Source organism: Bombus affinis, chromosome 14 (genome assembly GCF_024516045.1).
Source record: "Bombus affinis isolate iyBomAffi1 chromosome 14, iyBomAffi1.2, whole genome shotgun sequence".
Taxonomy (NCBI): Eukaryota; Metazoa; Arthropoda; class Insecta; order Hymenoptera; family Apidae; genus Bombus; species Bombus affinis.
This window is the reverse complement of record NC_066357.1, coordinates 7190647-7211311: the sequence shown is the minus strand read 5'-3', so window position 1 is coordinate 7211311 and position 20665 is coordinate 7190647. Positions and strand designations below refer to the sequence as shown.

Here is a 20665-nt window from a genome sequence, read left to right as displayed (position 1 = left end):
AAATACCTAAGTATACTGCTTACACTGGGAACTTACTGGGAACACTGAATTATTCGGTCCATTATATTTTTCTAGTTTGGTTACTTTTTTGTAATAGTACTTTAAACGTAGATTAAGCCGTAGCGCCGATAAGTGAATTTTGAACTCGATAAAATAATTTCAAACGTTCGCATTTGGTAAGACAAAGTAGATAAGAGCGTGTTTTAATCGTACGAGCTCACCTTGTTTGCCAAGTCTAGCATGTTTCCAGTCCCCCCTGCGGCAGCTTCCACTAGTTTCTGGAGAGTATGGGGTTCCGGCGAGAGATCGCGTGCTCCGCTATCGAATTCCCAGCGTTCATGCCGTCCAGATACGGTACCTGAACATAAGTGAAATAGCGTATCATCTGTGCTGAACTACGTTCAACGTCGTAAAATCAGGTAGACCAAAATCGAATGTCCTATTGGAAGAACGTGGATCGAACCGGCTGCTCAAATTGATTCAGATTTCTGTTTATCCGAGATTAACGAGGCGAATGTGCGAAAGATCCTGACAGAGTTTGAAACATTATACATATATAGGGTGTTTTAAAAATCCTGGTATAACCGGCCGAGCGATGTTCCAGAAAGGAAGAAAACGAGTCTGAAAGCTCGTTAGTTACGCGTGTACTAATATTGGAAGTTTCGAATTATGAAACTTCTGTTTCTGTGGGTGCCTGCACTTTAAAAATGGAGAATGTTAAGATCTGCTTTGTAATTAATGAAGTGATTCTTAAGAGGTACTAATTTTTATCCTTATTTATAGAACCGTCCAAATTAAATACAGAAGAAAGTAGAAGGAAAGGAAAGTAGAAAGAAATCGCAATACCGTCCACGTTTAATCGTCAAACTCACCTTTTTCGAAATCGAAGCTTTAAATGAAAAGATGTTCTTACTTTTCGACTTATTTTTCCACGCAGGATTACCACCTGGCCGGTTGTACCACGATTCTTGGGACACTCCGTATGATGCAATATCGCACGTAAAACGAGATATAAATCCACATCGAAAAATTGCAGAATCCACGAAAATAACAAAAGAATTCCATCATTGCCCGATTAACGCTAAACGCATAAAACGATATAAATATAATTTTCATTCTTTTATGTTTGAAATACCAACAACGAATATCTCCCAAATTTACTCTCTGCGAAAATGCCTGCCACTTACGAAAAGAACGAAAAAGGAAAGAGCTTACCGAGACTGTTGTCGCTGCTAGTCGGTAAGTATTCCGGCGTGTGCGTATGATGAGGACTAGTTCTGTGCTTGCCAGACCTGAGAGCCTCGATCTCCGGCCGAAGAGCCAAGCGGCACCTGAGGAACTCTTGATAGGAAATGCGACCGTGCTCGTCCGCCCCCAATTCTCTCATTAACTCCTCCACCGAATTCTCCAGATTCAGTTCTCTGCATACCGTCAGCAGATCCTGACTGCAATTTCAAACAGAAAAGAATAGCCTTCGTTCGAGCTGTTCCAGACAATCGCAGAATTACATAATCGTCGCGTTTGCCAACCTTTCACGATTCCACGCAGTTTAAATATAAAATACATTCTACTTTATAAATCACTTGCTAATTTGTAACTGATTTTCTGACATTTGCCAATTTCAAAGAAAGAGTTAAATTCTTCGGTCGTGGAGGCATTGTCTCGGTCAAACGATCGCTTTCAAAATTTCATCTAAAATCTTACATTCATTGTTATCTCTTCTGTTCGTCTAACTCTATGAAAATTCTTATAATTAACAAAAATCGAGAAATCGATTAGTCAGATAGCATGAGAATTTGCATCAAGATAAAGTTCCGCTAAGGTGAATGTTAACAAACGGGAGTGATTTAAAGAGGATCTGTACAAGGTCTAACATTTTTCGAATCGCAGAGCTTCGAGGATAGATAAATTCAACTTTTAGAGATCAATTATTCAATTATAAAAATAAATGTTTATTTGTGTTATACGTATAGTTTGTGTGAGAGGGCTACAAGTATAACGAGTATACGTAGGTTGACTGTGGTAGGTCAGATAGCAAGTTAAGATACGATTTATCATTTATCATTATTATTTCAAGCTGTAGAGACAACGATGTAGAGATAAAGTTCGATCTGCGAAGGTTGGGCTTGTTCGAATTTCACTTATGGGGGCGATTTTGTAAAGATTTTCACAGCGGAGTATAAAGAGTTGGAACAAAATTGTAGTATTATTTCAAACGAAGGATTCGTATTGTAGTATCGTTACCATATCGATATTAAAATATTATTTGAAATTACAGAGACTCGAATTACCAAGGTTCGACTGTAATAGTATGATTATCAGATATCAGAGATATCAACTTCATTCTATAATTACAATATTCATTGATGCCTGCTCTAAGTATACCAAGCGTCCGGAGACTTATGGACGACAGCATAAATCAGAGTAACTGTAAAAAATTCAAACGTCCCTGCGGCAATTCAAATTCCCTTCGATGCTCCCTTCTACTCGAGCAGTTTGTCATCCGCGGTTCTCATTAACGTCAAACCATTGACCCGACGGGGACGTGGTCTGAAGTCACCTGTTTTTCCAGGCGATCACACGTCTGGCGAAACGCGGCCACATAACTACGTTCCTACGGCCATGAATAATTTATTCCCTGAATAATTCATAGATCGAAGATGGTACTCTCCCGTAGTACTCGCTGGACGTTCGCGAGATTAAAGAAGCGTCGCGGCCGACGACGCAGAAACAACGGAGAAGGCAGCAGGCTCGCGCCGCTAAGCTACTTAATTAAAATCGCCACGCTCATAAACCGTATTCAACGTCGCGTTCGCGGTGTCCGGATGTCTCTGCAATGGCGGGCTCCTCTTAATTTTCCTCGACAGCAGGATGGAGTATCATCGGTGAGGCTCGATTAAAACGTCACCGCGCTCGGCGAACGTTGGGGAATCACGCGGAAGACGGACATACAGGGGCGATCGATAACGGGGAATTAAAGATTCATCGGCTACACGGAGCAGACACGGACATTCGGAGAAAATCGTTAAAACCGACTCTCTGTCTCCTTTCTCCGTGAATGCTGACGTCTTTTGTTGCGATGCGAGGGAAAAGGCGTGGTCCGGATGCGATTTAACACTAGAGTTACTAACGCCCGAAGTATAAAACTTGCCTCAAAGGAATTAAAGTGCTGGCAATAGGACGAAGCTTAAAACGAGGAAGAAGAAATACAAGCTTTCGTTTGTATATTTGAAAAAGACGAAGAATCATGAAAATCTATAAAATTTCTATGAAGATACGACTTGATCGGTTCATCGGCACGCTGGTAGTTCTGGTAATAACGTGGAAATGTTACACACAGATGAAAATCGAATTATTGGTCGTCGCGAATAAGCGAATTATTAATGCGATTCCCTCGTATCTGTAAATTTAAATGTGGGAAAATTATAATGAAAGTCGCTGGAAATATTCAATTTAAACTCTTTAATTATTTGGTCAAGGTCAAGTACACCCTCTGTTCCATTTAGGTAATTTTATAATTTGTACGTTATTTTGAGAGCAACTGTAAATAAAAAAGTTGTTGGTATAATAATAATACTAAAAAAAAAAATAATAATAATATAATAATAAAATTAATTACTCGTAAAATACGCGGAATTACGCGGAATGTTACGGTTTTTACATTAATAAATGAAAATTCTTCAGCGAAAAAGATACTTTTACTTCGTTGTTCGTCCCTCGCTGCCTAATGTAATAAATTCGAACAGCAATATGAATATCACAATGCAAATGTACTAGTTTTCGACAGATCTTCGATATCAGTTTATCCGAAAATAGGATTTCATATGATAGAATGTCACTCTTCATATTCGGCTTATTTTGCATGTAGATTCACCCCCTTTCATGTTCTAGTAATAATTCCAAAAGCTTTTATATTCTGTCGTTTTGAAGCACAGTATGAGATAACTTGGCCGTTAAAGTATCCACTGAGATATGACTTTCCCCAATATCTTGTAAATTATTTCTCTCTTCCAGATCTACTTCAAAAAATACCATAGTATTCACGATTCGCAGAAAGAAGGGAACTCGATGGGACGAACAAGGGGTGGCGACGAAAACTTTCTCGCAGAAACTTTTCCCTCGTCCCGCCACGGAACTTTTCGTTATTTTTGTCTTTTTTGGGACGTACGCCGGGTACGAGAAGCGCCGTGAAATAAGATACCGATCGAATAACGCGAGTTCATCTAATTCCACGTGCCTCTATGTTTGCCCAAGCACGTGTAAAACGCGAACACGTGGATCGTGGAAGGAATCGCATCGGTCTGCAAACTGCAGAAGCGTTATTATTTCCGTGACAGCCACACCTTGCGCTCTCCTATTCAGCACGTAGCGTATAGCACACAATTTTAATCAACTTTCGTTCAATGGAAAGTCTTGCGGAAAAAGGAAGAAAAGGATCAGCAGAAGGTTTCACACTCGATCGTATTCATAGCAGAATGGACGTTGAGGCCAGAGACGAGCGAAATTGCAATCAAAAGGATGACGAAACAAAAAAGGGAAAGAGCGTCGACACGGAGATCCGGTCGTGATTAACGGGACGCAATCAATGCGTAAGCATTATGTAATTCACGTGAAGCCAGGCGAACGTTTGAGTGCCATTCAGTACCTTGCCGCCTCTTCAAACCATTGAACCGATTTCCTCGAGGTACCCGCGAGACGCTACTCAAGTCGGAGACACCGTGAAAAAGAAGCGAGAGAGCGCGTAGACGCAAGTAGCACACTCGAGATCTTCCGAGCCAACAAGCATTCGCGTGTACAGTAGTGTACACTGTATACATTGTACGATGTACAGTCAGAATGGAGACGGTTCAAGACTCCATCTTCTTACAACTTCGTAAAAACGGATTTGGGTTAACAGCGAAAACCTGTTACGTGTTTGGCTTAATAGCTTAACTGGCCAAACTCGAATACAATCGTAAAATCGTTCTAAGTGAAAGCAGTGGACTCTGGGATTTTACGTTTCTGAGACATCTATGATCTCTTTACGACCCACCTACTCGTACTAGTTTCTCCGAATATTTTAAGCATCGTCTCCGAGTGTTCGATCCACAGCTGGAAACTCTCGTTCGATTTTGGGGCTTAATGACTCGTCAACCATTCCATACTATCTGGGTTTGTTCTGTCGCATCCTCAACATTTAACCGTCGCCTATTTCGGAAAAGAAGAATTGATCTGTGACTAATTTCAGGAACAGGCGGTATTGTTCGTAATTGAAATTAGCCGAATGGCAAGCTGATAACCGACATGGTCAGTGTCTTTGGTATTCTTGTTTCGCAAGCGTCAGATGATCTCCAACCTTGCACGGACGGAGTTCAGCTTTTTATCGCGAAAGGGCAGCGACTGTCGATACTTGCGAGGCTATCTTCGCTGCAAGTTTAATGTATGAAATAACTGCAAGTAACGTCGATCGAAGCAGACGTCTCTAAATTCTCTGAAATACACGTAGATCATGAGATGCGTACGAGATACACGCTCAGGACTGAAATAGGGCCACATACGCAATACGGTATCCATCTATACAATAAAGTAGTTGGATGTCGATCATTTGTTTCCTAGTTAAGAAATAGAGAAAGAGAGAGGCTGACGGACTAACACAAGAGACTGATAATGAGCGATACTGTATCTTTCGTATGAATGGAACGATTCGTCGCTATGTTTTGTCCGTTGCTTTCACACGCAATACACGTATCTTCGTATACCATTCTCATTTCTACGTATTGTAGAATTATGATTGAGATGCGTATTCATTCGTGGTAGTTCGGGTTGAATGGATTTCGTAGAGCAAATGCTGCAAATAATATTTGTACTATTTACAGAGAAGCTATTTTATCCTCTCGAATGTACACAAAATGGGTTACTCTTACTTTTGATTCTAGACGATTGTTTCAAATAGACAGAAACGCCATTCTTCAAAGACTAGCCTAGATGGAAGTAAGTATGTGGAAGTGTTCGTTGACATTAAACGAAAACGAGCATTCGTTATACGAATGTTGCGATACGCGTATCGCCATGAGAAATAGCCAAACTATTTTCCCATCTTCTCTTATCCTTTCGTTTTTTAACATTATGATTATAAGAGAGAATTCCAAGGACCTGTTTAATATCTTGTTCGGATGCTATTTCCTCTTCTACTCGCTTCTACGTACAATCTTATAAGTTTCAAGAAATTCAAGTATTTATAGCGTTATGATAGAATATCTTCCTCTTTTAACGTGAAAACCTTCTTATTTCTAACGCACGTATAATCTTCTGTAAAATACGTTCGCAAATACATTTTTGTACTAGCACGTTGCTATATTTACATTTACACAACTTTTGCTCATTATTCTACCGTTTGCCTTTGCTAGGTAAAACAATTTATTCAGATTACTCGTACTACGCATATGTTTCTTCAACACGAGAACGAAATTTGCACGTAATTCGAGTAATTGGTTCGGCAAAGTGAGATACGTACCACCTCGACATCTTCCTTTTGAATTTCCTAAGGAACAGCCTCTCCAACGTTCTAGATTCCCAGGTTTTCAACGACTCCATCATCCCCGTGATCGGGCGTGGGCCGCGATCTCGACCGATGACACGCGCAATCGGACACGGTTTGAAGGTCTGGTCGAAGCGATGCAACGAGTGCCACTGCACGCGGGTCGTGCTGCATCGCGGTTCCACCGGCAAAGAGGAGGGAAAAAAAGAGCCGGAGAAAGAGAGACGCGATTGCTCGCGAGCGTGAAACGAACGCGACTTAATCCACCGCGATGCGTGTCACTCGATGTCCCGTGTGCGGTTTTACGGCTGACACGCGGCTTTATTTTAAACACACTCTGGCATACCTCGTTTCACCTGCCGGCCTGGCTCGTAGTCAACTGCTCGACGCTTCATTAGCAAAACTGTGGCTGGTGTCGATTGAGAGATCATCCAGATACTTATATCCTAACAAATAGCGATCTTACGATGTTGTTACTTTGTGAAGAGAGTCGTTCAGGAGTCGGAAGCTACGTACATCGATGACGAAGAGTGGTAGAAAACTAGAGTTGCTGGTTTTAACAGGGAATTTCGAGATTGATTTTTCTCTTCGGCGAAAGACCATAGTAGCGTGATAACAAGGAGAATATTTCATCGAGATATGAGAAGAAAAATAGGTTAAGCATAATTTTTGAAACAGAATATGTCGTTACACCGTGTAACATACCACCATTCTATTTATTACGATATAGAAGCATATTTTACTCGAATTAGGTCAAATATGATATTTGAAATACGATGTTACAGCGGCTACAAAAGGTATTAATTATAGGATTGATAATATAGCACTTATTGTTAATTAACAGCGAGATCCACGTATAAATAAATACTTCTAAGCGTATGAATAATTTCGCACGACTACGAGAACCGATGCTAGAAATATGAAATGTAAAAGCTGATGTAAAGAATGATCTCAGCGATATCAGATAAATTATAAAATCCTAGTAGTTTTGCTAAAAGTTACCTTGAGCCGTGTTATTCCACTAGTTCTAAAAGGGTCAAGGAAACAGATGAGATGGCCGTTAGAGAAGACAAAGAGTCAGGTTAGAAAAGCAAACAGTGTTCGATGCATGGCGGAGTGCAACGAACGAGGCTGCACAGTAGGAGCGTCTTGAGTCATTGACACCGCGTACGTTTTCTCTCCGTGCATTGTCTTCAAAACTGGAAACGAATCTACCAAACAGCCCGCGTAATTTTCAGTTCGCACCATTGTGCATCCGGCGCAGTGACTCTGGACGAAGAAAGTAGTCGTAACTCGTAATCAGGAAATGCGGTTATTGTGAAACAATCGGATGTACGGAGAGAGAGAGAGAGAGAGAGAGAAAGAGAGAGAGAGAGAGAGAGAGAGAAGCGCGGATTCACTCTTCATACGCGATGTCGTTTTCGTTGCACAACAACCGGGTATCCAACATGGCAGATGAAAGTTACATGATTGATTTTTATTCTGATAAGGCTTATGTATATCAGCACAGCTTATGTATCAGGCTATAGCAACCACGAATAATATAGAGAGGTTCTTAATCGAAGCATCGAGTATTCAAAACTGTGCTACTTTTTTCGATAATGTACAATACGTAAGTTAGACGTCGATGGTCAATTAGGTCTACCGAAAAATTCAGACTAACATCTAAATCAAAGTAAAATTCATCGTAAAAGATCATCGATGTCTATTCTTATACCGTGGTTGTAAAAGCGGTTACAATCCATTGCCAGCTTTTTCGTAATTTTATATCGTATCTATAAAATTGTTCGTTCTCTCGTTCATTGTCCTTTTTTAACATGTAATGGCATTGTATATAATGTATACAACGACGAGCTAATCTCAACTAATCGTACATCGAGAAGATAAGACGGTTTACGTGATTAAATTTTCTTTGTTTAAAAACGTAACGCAACTAGACTCTTATTACCTCAATAAACCAAAGATAAAGGAACAACATTTTATATATATGTAGCTGAATTTGAGAAAAGAAACTGTTATCAAGTCAGATCGTCAAATAGACGTGAACTGCGCACGACAGATAGCGTGTAGATACATCATAAGCAGCGGATTAACATCAAGCCGTATTATTTCGAGTCATCGATTTTTGTTTCTCGAGTCGGCTCGCTCCGGGACTGGCTTGATAGGGAAAAAATTTCCGTAAGCAAAAGAGACGAGATAGTCGGTTCGGTTATGAAGCTCACCGGATGACCAAAAGAAAAACGAGTCTCTGGACAGGGTACACGGCGTGATTGGCCGAAAATCCAATTTCCAGCTTCGTCCCAGGGCACGTGTGATGTCGTTAAGAGCTCGTCGACCCTGTTACCGTCTCATCCCGTGACTGCCGAATCACTATTTTTATTTCGAAGGTTTAACAGCCATCAGGAGGCTGTTACACCGCAAGATGGGCAAGAAAGATGCTAAATTAAATCTTCCCACCTAGACTGGCTATATGGATTTCCTTATTTTATCAACCGGGAATGGTGCAACACGGAAAGAAGGAAAGAAAAAAAAATACAAGAAAAAGCGAGAAGAGTACGACGGGGGAAACAACCTGGAGGCTGCGAGTAAAAAGGGATTGAAGAGCGGTGAACGGGAGAATGTTTTGCCTTTGCAGAGCGTTTCCACGGGTGAAATGATTTCCATAATGCGGCGCACTCACGATGAACAACGAACGAACCCCATCTCACCAGGCAAAAGTGGACGTCTCGGAGCCGACGTTACACCGTTCGCCAACGCGACGAGCAACTCGTTACAAGCTCGTAGTTTCGCGTACACGCGGAGTCCCCTTTGTATCGGAAAGCTCTCCTCCGTCGGGTGAATGTCATCGTGGGCTGGGGCTTACAAAAGCAACGCAGAATGCAGCTACCGGCCCAATAAGTGTCGTCTCATTGTTGAACCGCGCGAAACCGATGCCGAGCCCTTTCCAGAGAATCGTTCCGCCGTGAATGCGGGACTGCGAGTGATCTCTTTTACCAGATGTTACGTGATTAAGCGTTTTGTAGTGCTTCTGCGACATTCTAATTTTATAAATGTCGGATCAAGAGTGGGTTCAATTTAAACTGGAATTTGTAACAGGGTGATACATATAACGTAAAGTATTAGAATAAAGTTAAGTTATCTTTGGTTATTATCATTGCGGATATTTATGCAGATTCAGAATTAGAAAGATGCGATATGGGTAGAAAGTTGTGTTATGTGTTACATATTGTACTTGAATTGGGATATTTTATATATTACGCGTACTCTGTATACTTTTTCACCTTCAAATTTCCCATAAATGCTAAAAACCCGCAGTTGATTAACCGTCTCTGTGATAAAGATAACAATGTGAATATCACAGGGGAGAATCTTCGAGTAGAAGAAGAATGATAATTATGATCTCCAACAAAATCTTGGAAAGTAAATATTTTTTGGTAAGGATCATCGTGAAAGAATAAAGATCTTCGATAAAGATATAGGCAGAAAGAGAGTGGGAAGAAAGGAAGAAGAACTCTTTCCAGTTCAAAAGTTCACTTTCCGTCGATTTTACATATCTCTGTATAAAAACGAGGGACCAATCAGTCGGATGACGAGAGCCACACGCTCATCCATATTCCAGATAGGAGTTTCAAGAACAGAGTTTATTCTCAACTATCGAACGTGCTTCCCTTGACCTCGCTGAGTCGAGGCCGCACTGGCAGGTCGAGGTTACACGCGCCCAGAGGGGAAGAGGTTAGAATGAGCCGCGGAAATGCCGAAAAACTGAGCAAATAACGAGGAAAGGATTGCTGCCCGCTGATGAAAAGCGACACGGGTATTCCATGTTAAGCGCGTTCCGCTCTATTTCGTCCGTACACGCCCTTGAAGAGGGCACGCCGTGCATAAAAGGGCTCGCGTCTCCTTCAGGCAATCCCTTTTCAGTTGCTCCGCTGTTCCCGCTGGATACGCTGGAATAGGTCCACCATTAAAAACAAAAAAGGCCCAAGGCAGAAGAGGGAGAAGGTGAGCGAGAGGTGGCGTAGCTTCCGCCACGTGAAAGGGAGGAACGTGGAGAAACGAAACATTACCTAATGCCGTGTTTTCACTGCGAGAACATCGCGCGTTTCACGCACCCCAACGCCAGCAGCCAGCGTACGCGTCTGTCTGTCCTTTGTCGCCCGTTATCCATTGCGTTATCTCCTTCCCTTTCCAGTCTATCTTTTTGTCCGCCAACCTTTCGAGGGGTTTCGATTTCCGTGTAATCAACGACGAATCGAGAGATAGACAGATAGAGAAACAGAGAAAGAGAGAGAGAGACGGAGTGGTTACGCGTTCGATGAAGAGCTTCAGACACGGGAGCCGGGGTTAATTGTGAGCTCGTCGGCCAATGTTGCGTACGTTCCCGATCGTTAACGGCGTGAAACGCTTCGCTTCGACACTCGACTCTGCTGTAACTACTCGACGATCGTCGACACCCGTTCGATGGACTTTTAACTCGACGATGAATACTTTACCGCGAGCTCAAAAGAGTTCGCTTCGACGCCTACCGCCGTGCAGTGAAACTTCCCTGGATCACGCGGAGCTTCGATAGGTCTCTTATCGATTCATTCTCGTCGCGAATAACTTTTCGAATTAAAAATTCAACGCTTCGAACTTGAACCATACGACAAAGAAACCTTTAAACACGAATGCTTCGTCTAATCAACGACTGTGCCAATTTCCGCAAGGTTCGTTGGTCTCTCAGGCCAACATCGATCATCGTTAACAGTCTCGCCCGGATGAGAAACAGCGTGCGGACGGCCCGGCCAATTTTCGTTTCATTTTTTTCTCCGGTCGTTCGTCATGGAACAGGCAATCTTTTTCCGCGTGGAAAACTACAATACGCTTATCGTGAAGCCGCGAAGCTATGCACGAGACGCACGTGGCACCAGTTGGTACGTGAGGTGGTACACGAGGGAGAAATGTAAATAACGATAACTGGATGATATGGGCTTTCGGAATTTATCGCGAGAAAATCGAACCCGGTAACGAAATTACGAGAACCGACCATGAGACAGGGGAAAAATGGAGAATGAACCGAGAGTGCGACACGTAATTAAGCAAACGGGGAAAGGCTGGCCATGCGGGAATTCGATAATTATCAAATGGCCAATTAAAATACGGAATTCTCGAGCTTTTTGATGACCCACCCGGAGGGTAGCGTACAAAGAATTTTTAGTGAATGTCATGACCAATTTCAACCCTTTTATGAAATTTCTATGAAACGATAGAAAGTATCCAGTTACATTTAATTTATGTTCCTTAATATATGGGGTGTTCTGGATCTTTGCGATATTTTTTGTCAATATATTTCATGAGTACAAATAAAAGAAAGATGTTATATAAACATAGCTGTGATTTTTTCGCAACACGCATTCCGAAGAAGAAGATTAAAAATATATTCTTCTTCTAAAATAAACGGATTGATGAAGTTGCTTAATATCTGTTTTTATACGAAATTCATCGTGATTTGTGCTTCCTTTAACAAAATCAATCGATTCTCCGTATCGGGATTTGTTTGATATACCTTTTTTCGGAATAAAATACGAGAGTACACGAGAGTTTAGTAGTAATATGGAATCGGACGATATTGCAGATTGAACTCAATAAATGTAACAGTATTAAAAACCATCTACTGTTATTCGTTAACGCATAATATATACTTTATAACAGCCCGCTGCACAAATAAAAATGCTATTACGCAAATTGTTGATATTTTATTTCATAACTGCGATATCAAAAAATAAAATACCGTAGATTAATTGAAAAAATATTACAATGAAATGTTACATACTATTCCCTTGATATTTTATATTTTTGTTATAATGCTTTAATAATGCTTCGATGTTTGTATAACATACGTTTCGACCATAAAATATATTAACACGAAGCTTGGCTGATTAAGCCCGGTACGTCCTATATAGCGAACAATTTGAATGAAAAATATTTTTGTATGAACAAATGTTTGTTAAAATTAATAATTCTGCGCCGTTAGCTGATCTACTTTTTGGGGATGGAGATCACTGGCCTTGCTATTGGTATCCAATGCATGGAATTCCTACAGAACGGATTTCACGATGGATTTACATGGCAGGTTGCGTGCAGAGGTTCGGGCAGGTCAAGAATATCCCTACAGGTGAAGAACGGATGAATAGTCGAAGCCGACCGCAAGGATCCACACGCGCGTACTGCGTGGTTAATCGAGTGTCAAGGGTCGAGAGGATCTTTAAATTATAGTAACGAAAGGGCCAGTCATTTTTGTCCATTCGTCTTGGACGTTTACGAGCGTTGCACGATACGCTAGAAAGCGGAAGAAGATGCTTGTGGAAGAGGAATCTACTAGTGATTTCCAACTTCGTAAATCAACCAGGAAGATACCATCTAGTGTTTAATTATCGCCTTGAAAGCGTCGAGCAATGTTTTCCACTCGAATTAAAATTCCAATGGAGCAGGAATAGGGTTCTTGTATTGTTGATTGATGATATATGGTAGTTTCATTGTATTTTCAAATATTCTAATACAAGAAGTGCACCAAGATGGACCTCTTGAATCCTTGAATAAATTCTATTTACTTTAACGATCTCTCAAATGACTGAAACTGTAACAAGAAGAATAGTGTTTGCATTTTGATTAGAACTCTCCCTTCGTTTGATTTAAGTATTCGATAAGAAATAGAGGTCCGTCTTTTTATACGTTTATTCGAGCAATGGAAATAAGAAATAATAAAAAAATTATGGAAAATATGTTTCCACGTCGAGAAACTAATTTTGTCTTTAATATCAAGAAATTGATACGCAAGAAACGAGTTTGGCATTCGATTCTGATACCTTTCCTCCGTTCGTTTGCCAGGATGCGATAGATAGAAAATGCAAAACAGACTCAGGTTAGAGCTACCTTCTTCGAGAGTGATATTTTCGAAAGGAGATGTGCAAACGTAGCCGAATTCACGAAGCAAGGCTAAAATAATCGAGACAGTGAAATGAAAGGAGGGTCTGAGACGAAGTGAGTCACTTGCCATAAAACACGATCACCCTTCGCGTAACCCTAGGGTACCGTAGATGTTTCGACAATATCCTAGGGCCTAGGGTAGCGTACACCAACCGCGACCCGTAAACATTTTATCCTGTATCGTTCGAAACTCTTTGAAGGGAGTGGCTTCCTTCGCTGTGCTTTACGAGAGTTCGAGGATAGAAAATTATCGAAAGCTTGTATCGCAGTAAACTCGAAAGCGGTCGATAGATTCCATATACATTTTGCGTACAGAAAATACAAAATTTGCTCACGAAAATACAAAACTTTTTGAAATTCTGTTAGAACTATAAAGTGATCGTAACAGTAAAATGTTTAAAACCGAATCCAGAAATGTACATAGGATTTACAAGAAATATTAGTATAGAGCATGAATTCACCAGTTTGAAACACACGATTAGCGCCATAGATGGTCTCGCTACGTACTGTAGCTTATTAAGATAGCGAATAGTTGACTGTTGAAATACTTTGGTGGTCTTTACGAAATGTACGCTTACATACATTTTCAGATCCGTTTCAAATACTATCGACACAATCGCGATAGTCGTGTCTCTACAATACCAACGAGATTTCAAAATGTTTTGTACGACATATCCATGAAAAATTTGCAAGAATGTTTGGACACTTTCGTAAACCACTCTATACGTACACAGACATTTCTGCAAGGAAGAAATGCACTGCTCGACTTCTGCAGGAACTACGTGGATACACAGAGTTGTCTGATAAATATCTACTATCTTTCACTGATCGACAGTGTAAATTCCGAGCTACTTCGAGAAATTGGAACGTCTTGGATTGAGAAACGAACGTTGCAGAATTCGGAAACTTTGATGGAAACGGGGCTCGATAACTGAGCAACAGGGCAAGACCCGAGCGTTTGATGGCGAAGTACGTAATTGGTCCTTCGACAGTGAGAACGTCTAACACTGAAATCAATAAGATCTTGGTATTTGAACTTTCGCAAAAGCAACCGCGTTCAAACTGTGATAGACTGTGGTAAAGGCGAGCCATGATTACAGCAACGAAACCGAGCAATGTTCGAGTGGTTTGAAAAGCAAAAAGAAAAAGAAAAGAGACCAATTTCATCCAATGGTTCTCGTCCGATTACTGCATAAACGACGTGTGACGTGACTCGGTGATTATTCGATTTAAAATCCGTTGTAAACAATGGCTGCCATAAACCGGCTAGTCACGCGAGCAAATATCCCGATCTCCCGTTACGTACCGCCTTTCATTACTTAATCGTTCGTTTGCCTCTCCATCTCGCAGACTTCCAGCAGACTTCGTTTTTCGATAACGAGATTCACCCCTCTTCATTCAGACGGTCCTCTTCTTCTAAGCCGATTTCGCCCCGGATCGTTTGATCTTGGCCTTGACTATGGCATACTCGTGTACCAAACAAGGCACATATACGCGAAACTGCTTTCCTACCAGACGTCCAAAGGAACTGCGTAGGTACAGAATGAAGGTAGGGTTAACCCTAGAAAGATGGAGGTTTCAAGCATTATGTGAACGACGAAGGGAGAGCTGATTTCGGTCAAAAATATCCTTTAAAAACGAGCGTTTTAACGAACAGACCTGCTTCGATTCGTGAACTTCTATGTTTCAATCTTGTTCTCATTTTAGCAAACAAAACAGATTTTTAACATTCGAAGAGAATGTTTAACGTAAAGGTAAAAGCAGGAAACGCGCATATCAATAAGAATTATTTCATATCTTGCTCAGATTCGATATATTTCTTAATATTAGGAAATGCAATACTTGGCGATATTTGTCCAATCAAGGACTCGTAATAAATACGATCCTTTCCTGTGTTTGCCTTTTTCCAGCAAAGCAAAGGATGCCTTCCCTTTAAACATTCCAGGATTGAAGTTCGACGTAGGAGAAAGAGAAGAGACGATTGCGAGCTGCATAGGAGCGAAGCAGAGAAATAAAGATAAAGGAGGAAAGGGTGAATTCATTGGGCCGAGAGGACGAGCCCTAAGAATATAAAATAATGGCAACTGTAAAAGACAATTATGTCGGAGACGATAGACGTTCCAAGTAAGAGAGAGGGGTGAAAGGAGGCGGAAACAGAGTCAAGTTAAGGGAAAAGAAAACGAGAGACGAGTTAATAGAGAAGACAGGAGTAGAACATAGAGAAAAGAAAAAGGAGAAGACGAGGAAAGAACTGTAGAAAATGGATGGAAGAAAGGAAAGGAGAAAATGGGAAGAGAGTCGAGCAAGGATAAAGTGCGAGAGAAAGGGGTGAAAAAGGAAGTCGAAGGTGGAAGGGAGAAGGGACAAGACGCACAGGCAAGTCACGCAAGTATGCACTTGAGCGTTCGGTTTCGTTCGCAATCTCGTGGGCATGCATCCGGCTGGATGCACACCAAGTAGTGCACGAGTTTCGAAAGGGGAGTCCGGTGCTCGGAGATACGGAAGCTTACAAAGCCAACGAGACGTAGCAGGGTGCCTGGGACACACGAATCTCGCTAGGCTAGGGTTAACGAGGCTGTGGAGAACGGACAATAATGAATCTCGAAAAGCAAAGGAAATATTGCTCTCTTGAATTTCGACTAATGGTGGCAGTCGTGTCTCTCCCTCTCTTCAACTTCATTCCTGTTTTAAGTAGAGTTTAGTATTGTTGCGGCGCATTAAAGAAACAGTCCTTCGGACCGTGTGCAAGGTACGTACGAAGCAAAGAATGTTTAGTGTGTTTCGTGCCATAGAAACGAATTTAACCTGAAGCACCCTTCAGTCTGGAGAGTCCGCGGGCTTAATTAAGTCACGTGTGCTTGCGTAGGATGAGTGAGAATCAGAGAAAATTGAGCTACAAAGGGCACCCGAGAGCTTCCTCAATTTAAGGAAAAACCTTTGATGATTCGGTAAATCGACTATGCTCTATAACGTTTCCTTCTGCTTCGCTAGTAACGGCTAACTTTCCAATTTTCCTTGGCTATTTTCGTTCTTTCTTCCAGTCGGACAGACGTCGGATTCTTGATTATGTTTCAAGAGCCATGGCAATACTATATCGTCGATAACAACAAATTGCTTGAGCTGCTTTTTGAAAATACAAGAAATTTTACTTTTACACGACTACACTGTGCCGAATCGAGTTTCATATGAATTTTCATTAATTTTAATTACGACGCCTCGAATTAATTTTGCATGGAAAGTATTCAGTTAGTTCGCTAAGCTGTCAGCCAACCTGCTTATGCTTTTACGCCACAGGTAACACGAAGGTACGGAATACATTAACAGCAGATTACGTTCCAGCAAGATACCACGAAGAATTGAAAGTAGTGGAGAATATTGATTCCACCTCTCCGACGTACGCTCATTTTCACTTGCAATCTCGTGGCGCGGAATTTTCTGCAACTCGACGCGCGGAATAATCTCGCGAGTTATCGATCCGTGAAACTGATTCGCCGAAATAAAAAGAAAAGGAAGAAGAGAAAGCGGAGAAGAAAATCGTAAAGGCGGGAAAAAGACGAGGGTTCAGGAAATTCGTATTCCTATTGCCTATTTCTACGATATATCAACGCAGAAAGGGGAAGCGGTAATCGCGAGGTAAGACAAGGGGGAAAACGTTCCGGGGGAGCATTTAGAAGTAGTACAAGTCGAAGGGTGAGAAGCTCTTCGAGAACGAGAGAGCGATCTCTCCGAGGGTAGAGCACGGGAATGGCGAGTTTTACACACAGAGAAACGCGAAAACGTTCCACTCTTTCCACCTTCCTTCTGCGTCTCTTCTTTTTTCCTTTCCTCTCCTCTTCTTCTATTTCCATCTCGGTTCCACCAGGTCGACTCTCGGTCCCGAGCCCCTCGAATTACAGAAAGCCTTTATTATCGACGTATAGAACGCTCGCTCTGTCTGTGCATACAACGGAAATTGCCTGAGAACGCTCGAATATCATCTTCGCGACGGAGAGTTTAATTGGCTAAAGTCACTTCTGCCCCTCGACAACAGCTGACACGGCAAAGATATGAAAATCGACCGTTCGAAAATAAATGCTTTTTATATTTCATCTTCTCTTTGTTATTTGGTCTTCTTGCACGCTGATTTTTTAGGCTATTATCAAGATGTGGCGATACACGAAGCGCAGTCGCGATAACGATCGAAAACGGTCCGATGAATTATAGTTGCTTAACGAATTAATTCCGCTGGTAATAATTATTGATAGCAAAGAAACCGATGGAGAGGAGGAGGAGATTCTTAACTGCGGGAGATACAGGTGTACAGTTAAAAACAATCGAGGAATTTGTTGCGAACGCATATCGAGGGTCATATCTACGAGATACCATCAGCCGATCGAGCTCGATAAATCTTTCGCGACGCCAATGCACGCCGCTACAAAGCACCGATGCTAACGAGAAATTGCAATTCGTTCAAAACACAACAAGTAATTGCCAACTTTACCGATGAGCATTCGTGCTTATACCTATATGGTAAATTCTTTTAATAGTAGCAAATAAAAACTCACATTTTAGTGCTTCCCGCCAGAATGCATCATGGCGCGAATCTACCTGCAATTAGTTACGACGACAATGGTCTTTTGTTCGGTTGCACGATGCGTGTTACTTTCTTTCCGTACTTCACACGATTTTTACGAAGATATTTGTGTTTATCTACTTTTTTAACAACTCTGGTCTGAGGTGTGAATAGTTACACGATCGCTCGATTTATGACAATAAAAAAGGACGTGGCAAAAATGGAAACGTGGAAGACGAGAATAAGAGGGCACTTCCGGTGGCGCAAGAAATATCAATAGTCTTGAAACGTGGATGTTTTTGTAAGAGCCTATACAAACGCGTCTGCCACGCCACGCATCGCTTGCGTCGAGATAATAAACTAATCGTTCTATTTATTTTATTTTTAAACTCACGATGGAATTATTGCTACTTGCAACATGAGATTATCTTTAGCATACAATAAGCATTAAACGATGGTTCCACTGAATACCGAAGCTTATTAATAGAATAGTTTTGTGATCTCTGCGAAACGGAACAAGAAACGAAAGTATTCATACAGTACAGAAATATAGAAATATAAATCATTTTCTACATTCTTTGACATATTCGAATATACCTATGTAACTGTATACTACATATAGTGCTATAGGAATAAATATACTTAAGTTAAACAAAAGTTAATTACATCTATAACTGCAGCAATCTGTATATTATACACTTACGTACGTTTGAATATAAAATATTTCATGATACAGAAAATATTCCAACTGTTCGAATACTTCGTGTCTTATTGTATACACTTGCACTAAATATCTTACAATTTCTATATACTAAGCCTAATGAAATTTCAAAATGTTTCATGCAACACACATAATATATTAATAAACGGTATCTACAAGTGTTCGAGTACTTTCGTCAATGATTGTACATAATCACGAACGTATACATAGTATCGTACAATTGTAACGTATAGTATCGTGCAATTGTATCGTGAACGAAACGAAACTTCTGGAACGAAGTTTCTAACCAGACCAGGGTTTGGCTTTTGTCGCGAACGCGAACGGATCCGTGCTTTGACGGAGAAACTCGCTCGCTTTGGCTGGAAAAGAATGCGAATCGCAGGGGTGGTAGTCGGGATCCGAGCGAGGAATTGACGGCTAATTTTCGCTAAAAAGCGTTGAATAGTGGTAGGTCGCAGCGGGAGCAGGGCTTCGAAGAATGGAGGAACACCGGAATGGGGAGAAACGGAAGGAACAGAGGGAAATAGGGAAACGGTTGAATATCGGGGAAACGGTTATGCGTTTAATGAAAAACCGTGTGGCTGCATCGCGTGCACGTTCCCCTGTACTCGCATTATCTTACAAGTTTATTCATCCGGCGGTAGCGAAGAAAACAGTACGCGTTCCCGGTTTAATTCGCAGTATCGCGGCCGTGCTGCATTCAGATTGGCTAATTAATCAAGCTAATAATTAAAAACGTGTACGTGCCGCGCGCGCCCGAGTCACCCGCCAACTTTTCTATTCGTGTTTGCCAACGAATTGTTTCACGCGGTCCCATAATTCCTACAGTGATCATTTTGTTCTGACAACTATTATACTTGAATGCTATTCTCATTGAACAACTTTATTTTCGAACTATGCTCTATGTAGCTTTAAATATGTCTCCAAAGCATCGGTATGTGATAAAGTTTAGGAATGTTTAGATTATTTCATGTTCCGTGGACCCATGATTTAAAAGACAGAGTATTATAATTTATGCAAATTGTTTCGGCTTACCTGTCGATAAAACCATCTCCGTCGCCGTCGCATGCTTGGAACAGCTTCCTGACGCGTTCCTCGTCGCAGATGGAGCCTGCTTCACTTTCAGCATCCGCGGTTTGTGACATCTTCACTTTACCTCTTGTTTATCCATTGTAACTAACTATTGGCGCACTATCCAGCTGCTTCGTGTCCATCTTTCTTCAACTGCTCTTCCCTGTCACGTTCAAAAGGTGATGGTCAATTTTCCTTCTAGGTGCCCCGTTACATACTTCAGAACTCGATTCACGCATCGATCACGTACCGATGGTCCGAAGTTTTCGATAACGTTCTCAGGTTCCTAAACTTGCGTCAAATACGTAGGACCAACACGGTGGATCGTTAAGTCACGTGTTGCATCGCGATCTCTCGTTAATCGATCCTGAGATGTAAACTCGAGCCGTCGACCGCCTCCGCGATTACGATCGGGGAAAAGGTCTACGAACCTCGGTGGAAGCAACAGCTATTTTTAGACCGCTTAAAATACGTAGATTCCCTTGTTCCACAAGATTTTGTTGATACATAGTGTATAAACAGATCGACTAGATAAGTCATTCTCTCGCAAATGTATTTTCAGCGCACGAATTTTATGGAGATTTTACAACGCGAAGTCGTGTGGGCGTTCGTCTTGTCACTAGATCGTCAAAAAGGGTGAGACAGTTGCGTTTTTTCCGGTGTGGCTGTACACGCACGAGAACCTGTGTCCGCCGTTTCCAGTGTCACCGAGTCACTAACCCTAACCTCAAAACCGGACCCGAGACTCACCCACCCTCGCGAGCCGTACAGCGGCAATAAAAACTATCGATTGAGCGTTCCGCGGTCAAAAAACTTTGACATCTCGCGCCATCTTGAA

At 41.5% G+C, this 20665-nt stretch overlaps 1 protein-coding gene across 3 annotated transcripts in view; it reads right to left on the bottom strand.

Moving 5' to 3' along the window:
• Positions 1-20629, bottom strand: part of LOC126924336 (colorectal mutant cancer protein) — a 59225-nt gene extending 38596 nt beyond the window's left edge. The window contains exons 1-4 of one of the 3 annotated variants that reach the window (XM_050738692.1): positions 20078-20629; positions 19792-19990; positions 1216-1445; positions 222-358 (exon numbers count right to left, since the gene is read on the bottom strand). In XM_050738692.1, the coding sequence (XP_050594649.1) occupies positions 222-358; positions 1216-1445; positions 19792-19901 (477 nt within the window). In that variant the 5' untranslated portion in view covers positions 19902-19990; positions 20078-20629. Of the gene's footprint in view, positions 1-221; positions 359-1215; positions 1446-6493; positions 6663-19791 lie in introns of those variants that run through there. The other 2 variants (XM_050738691.1, XM_050738693.1) reach the window with 2 other exon arrangements.
• Between the last annotated feature and the right edge of the window lie 36 nt (positions 20630-20665).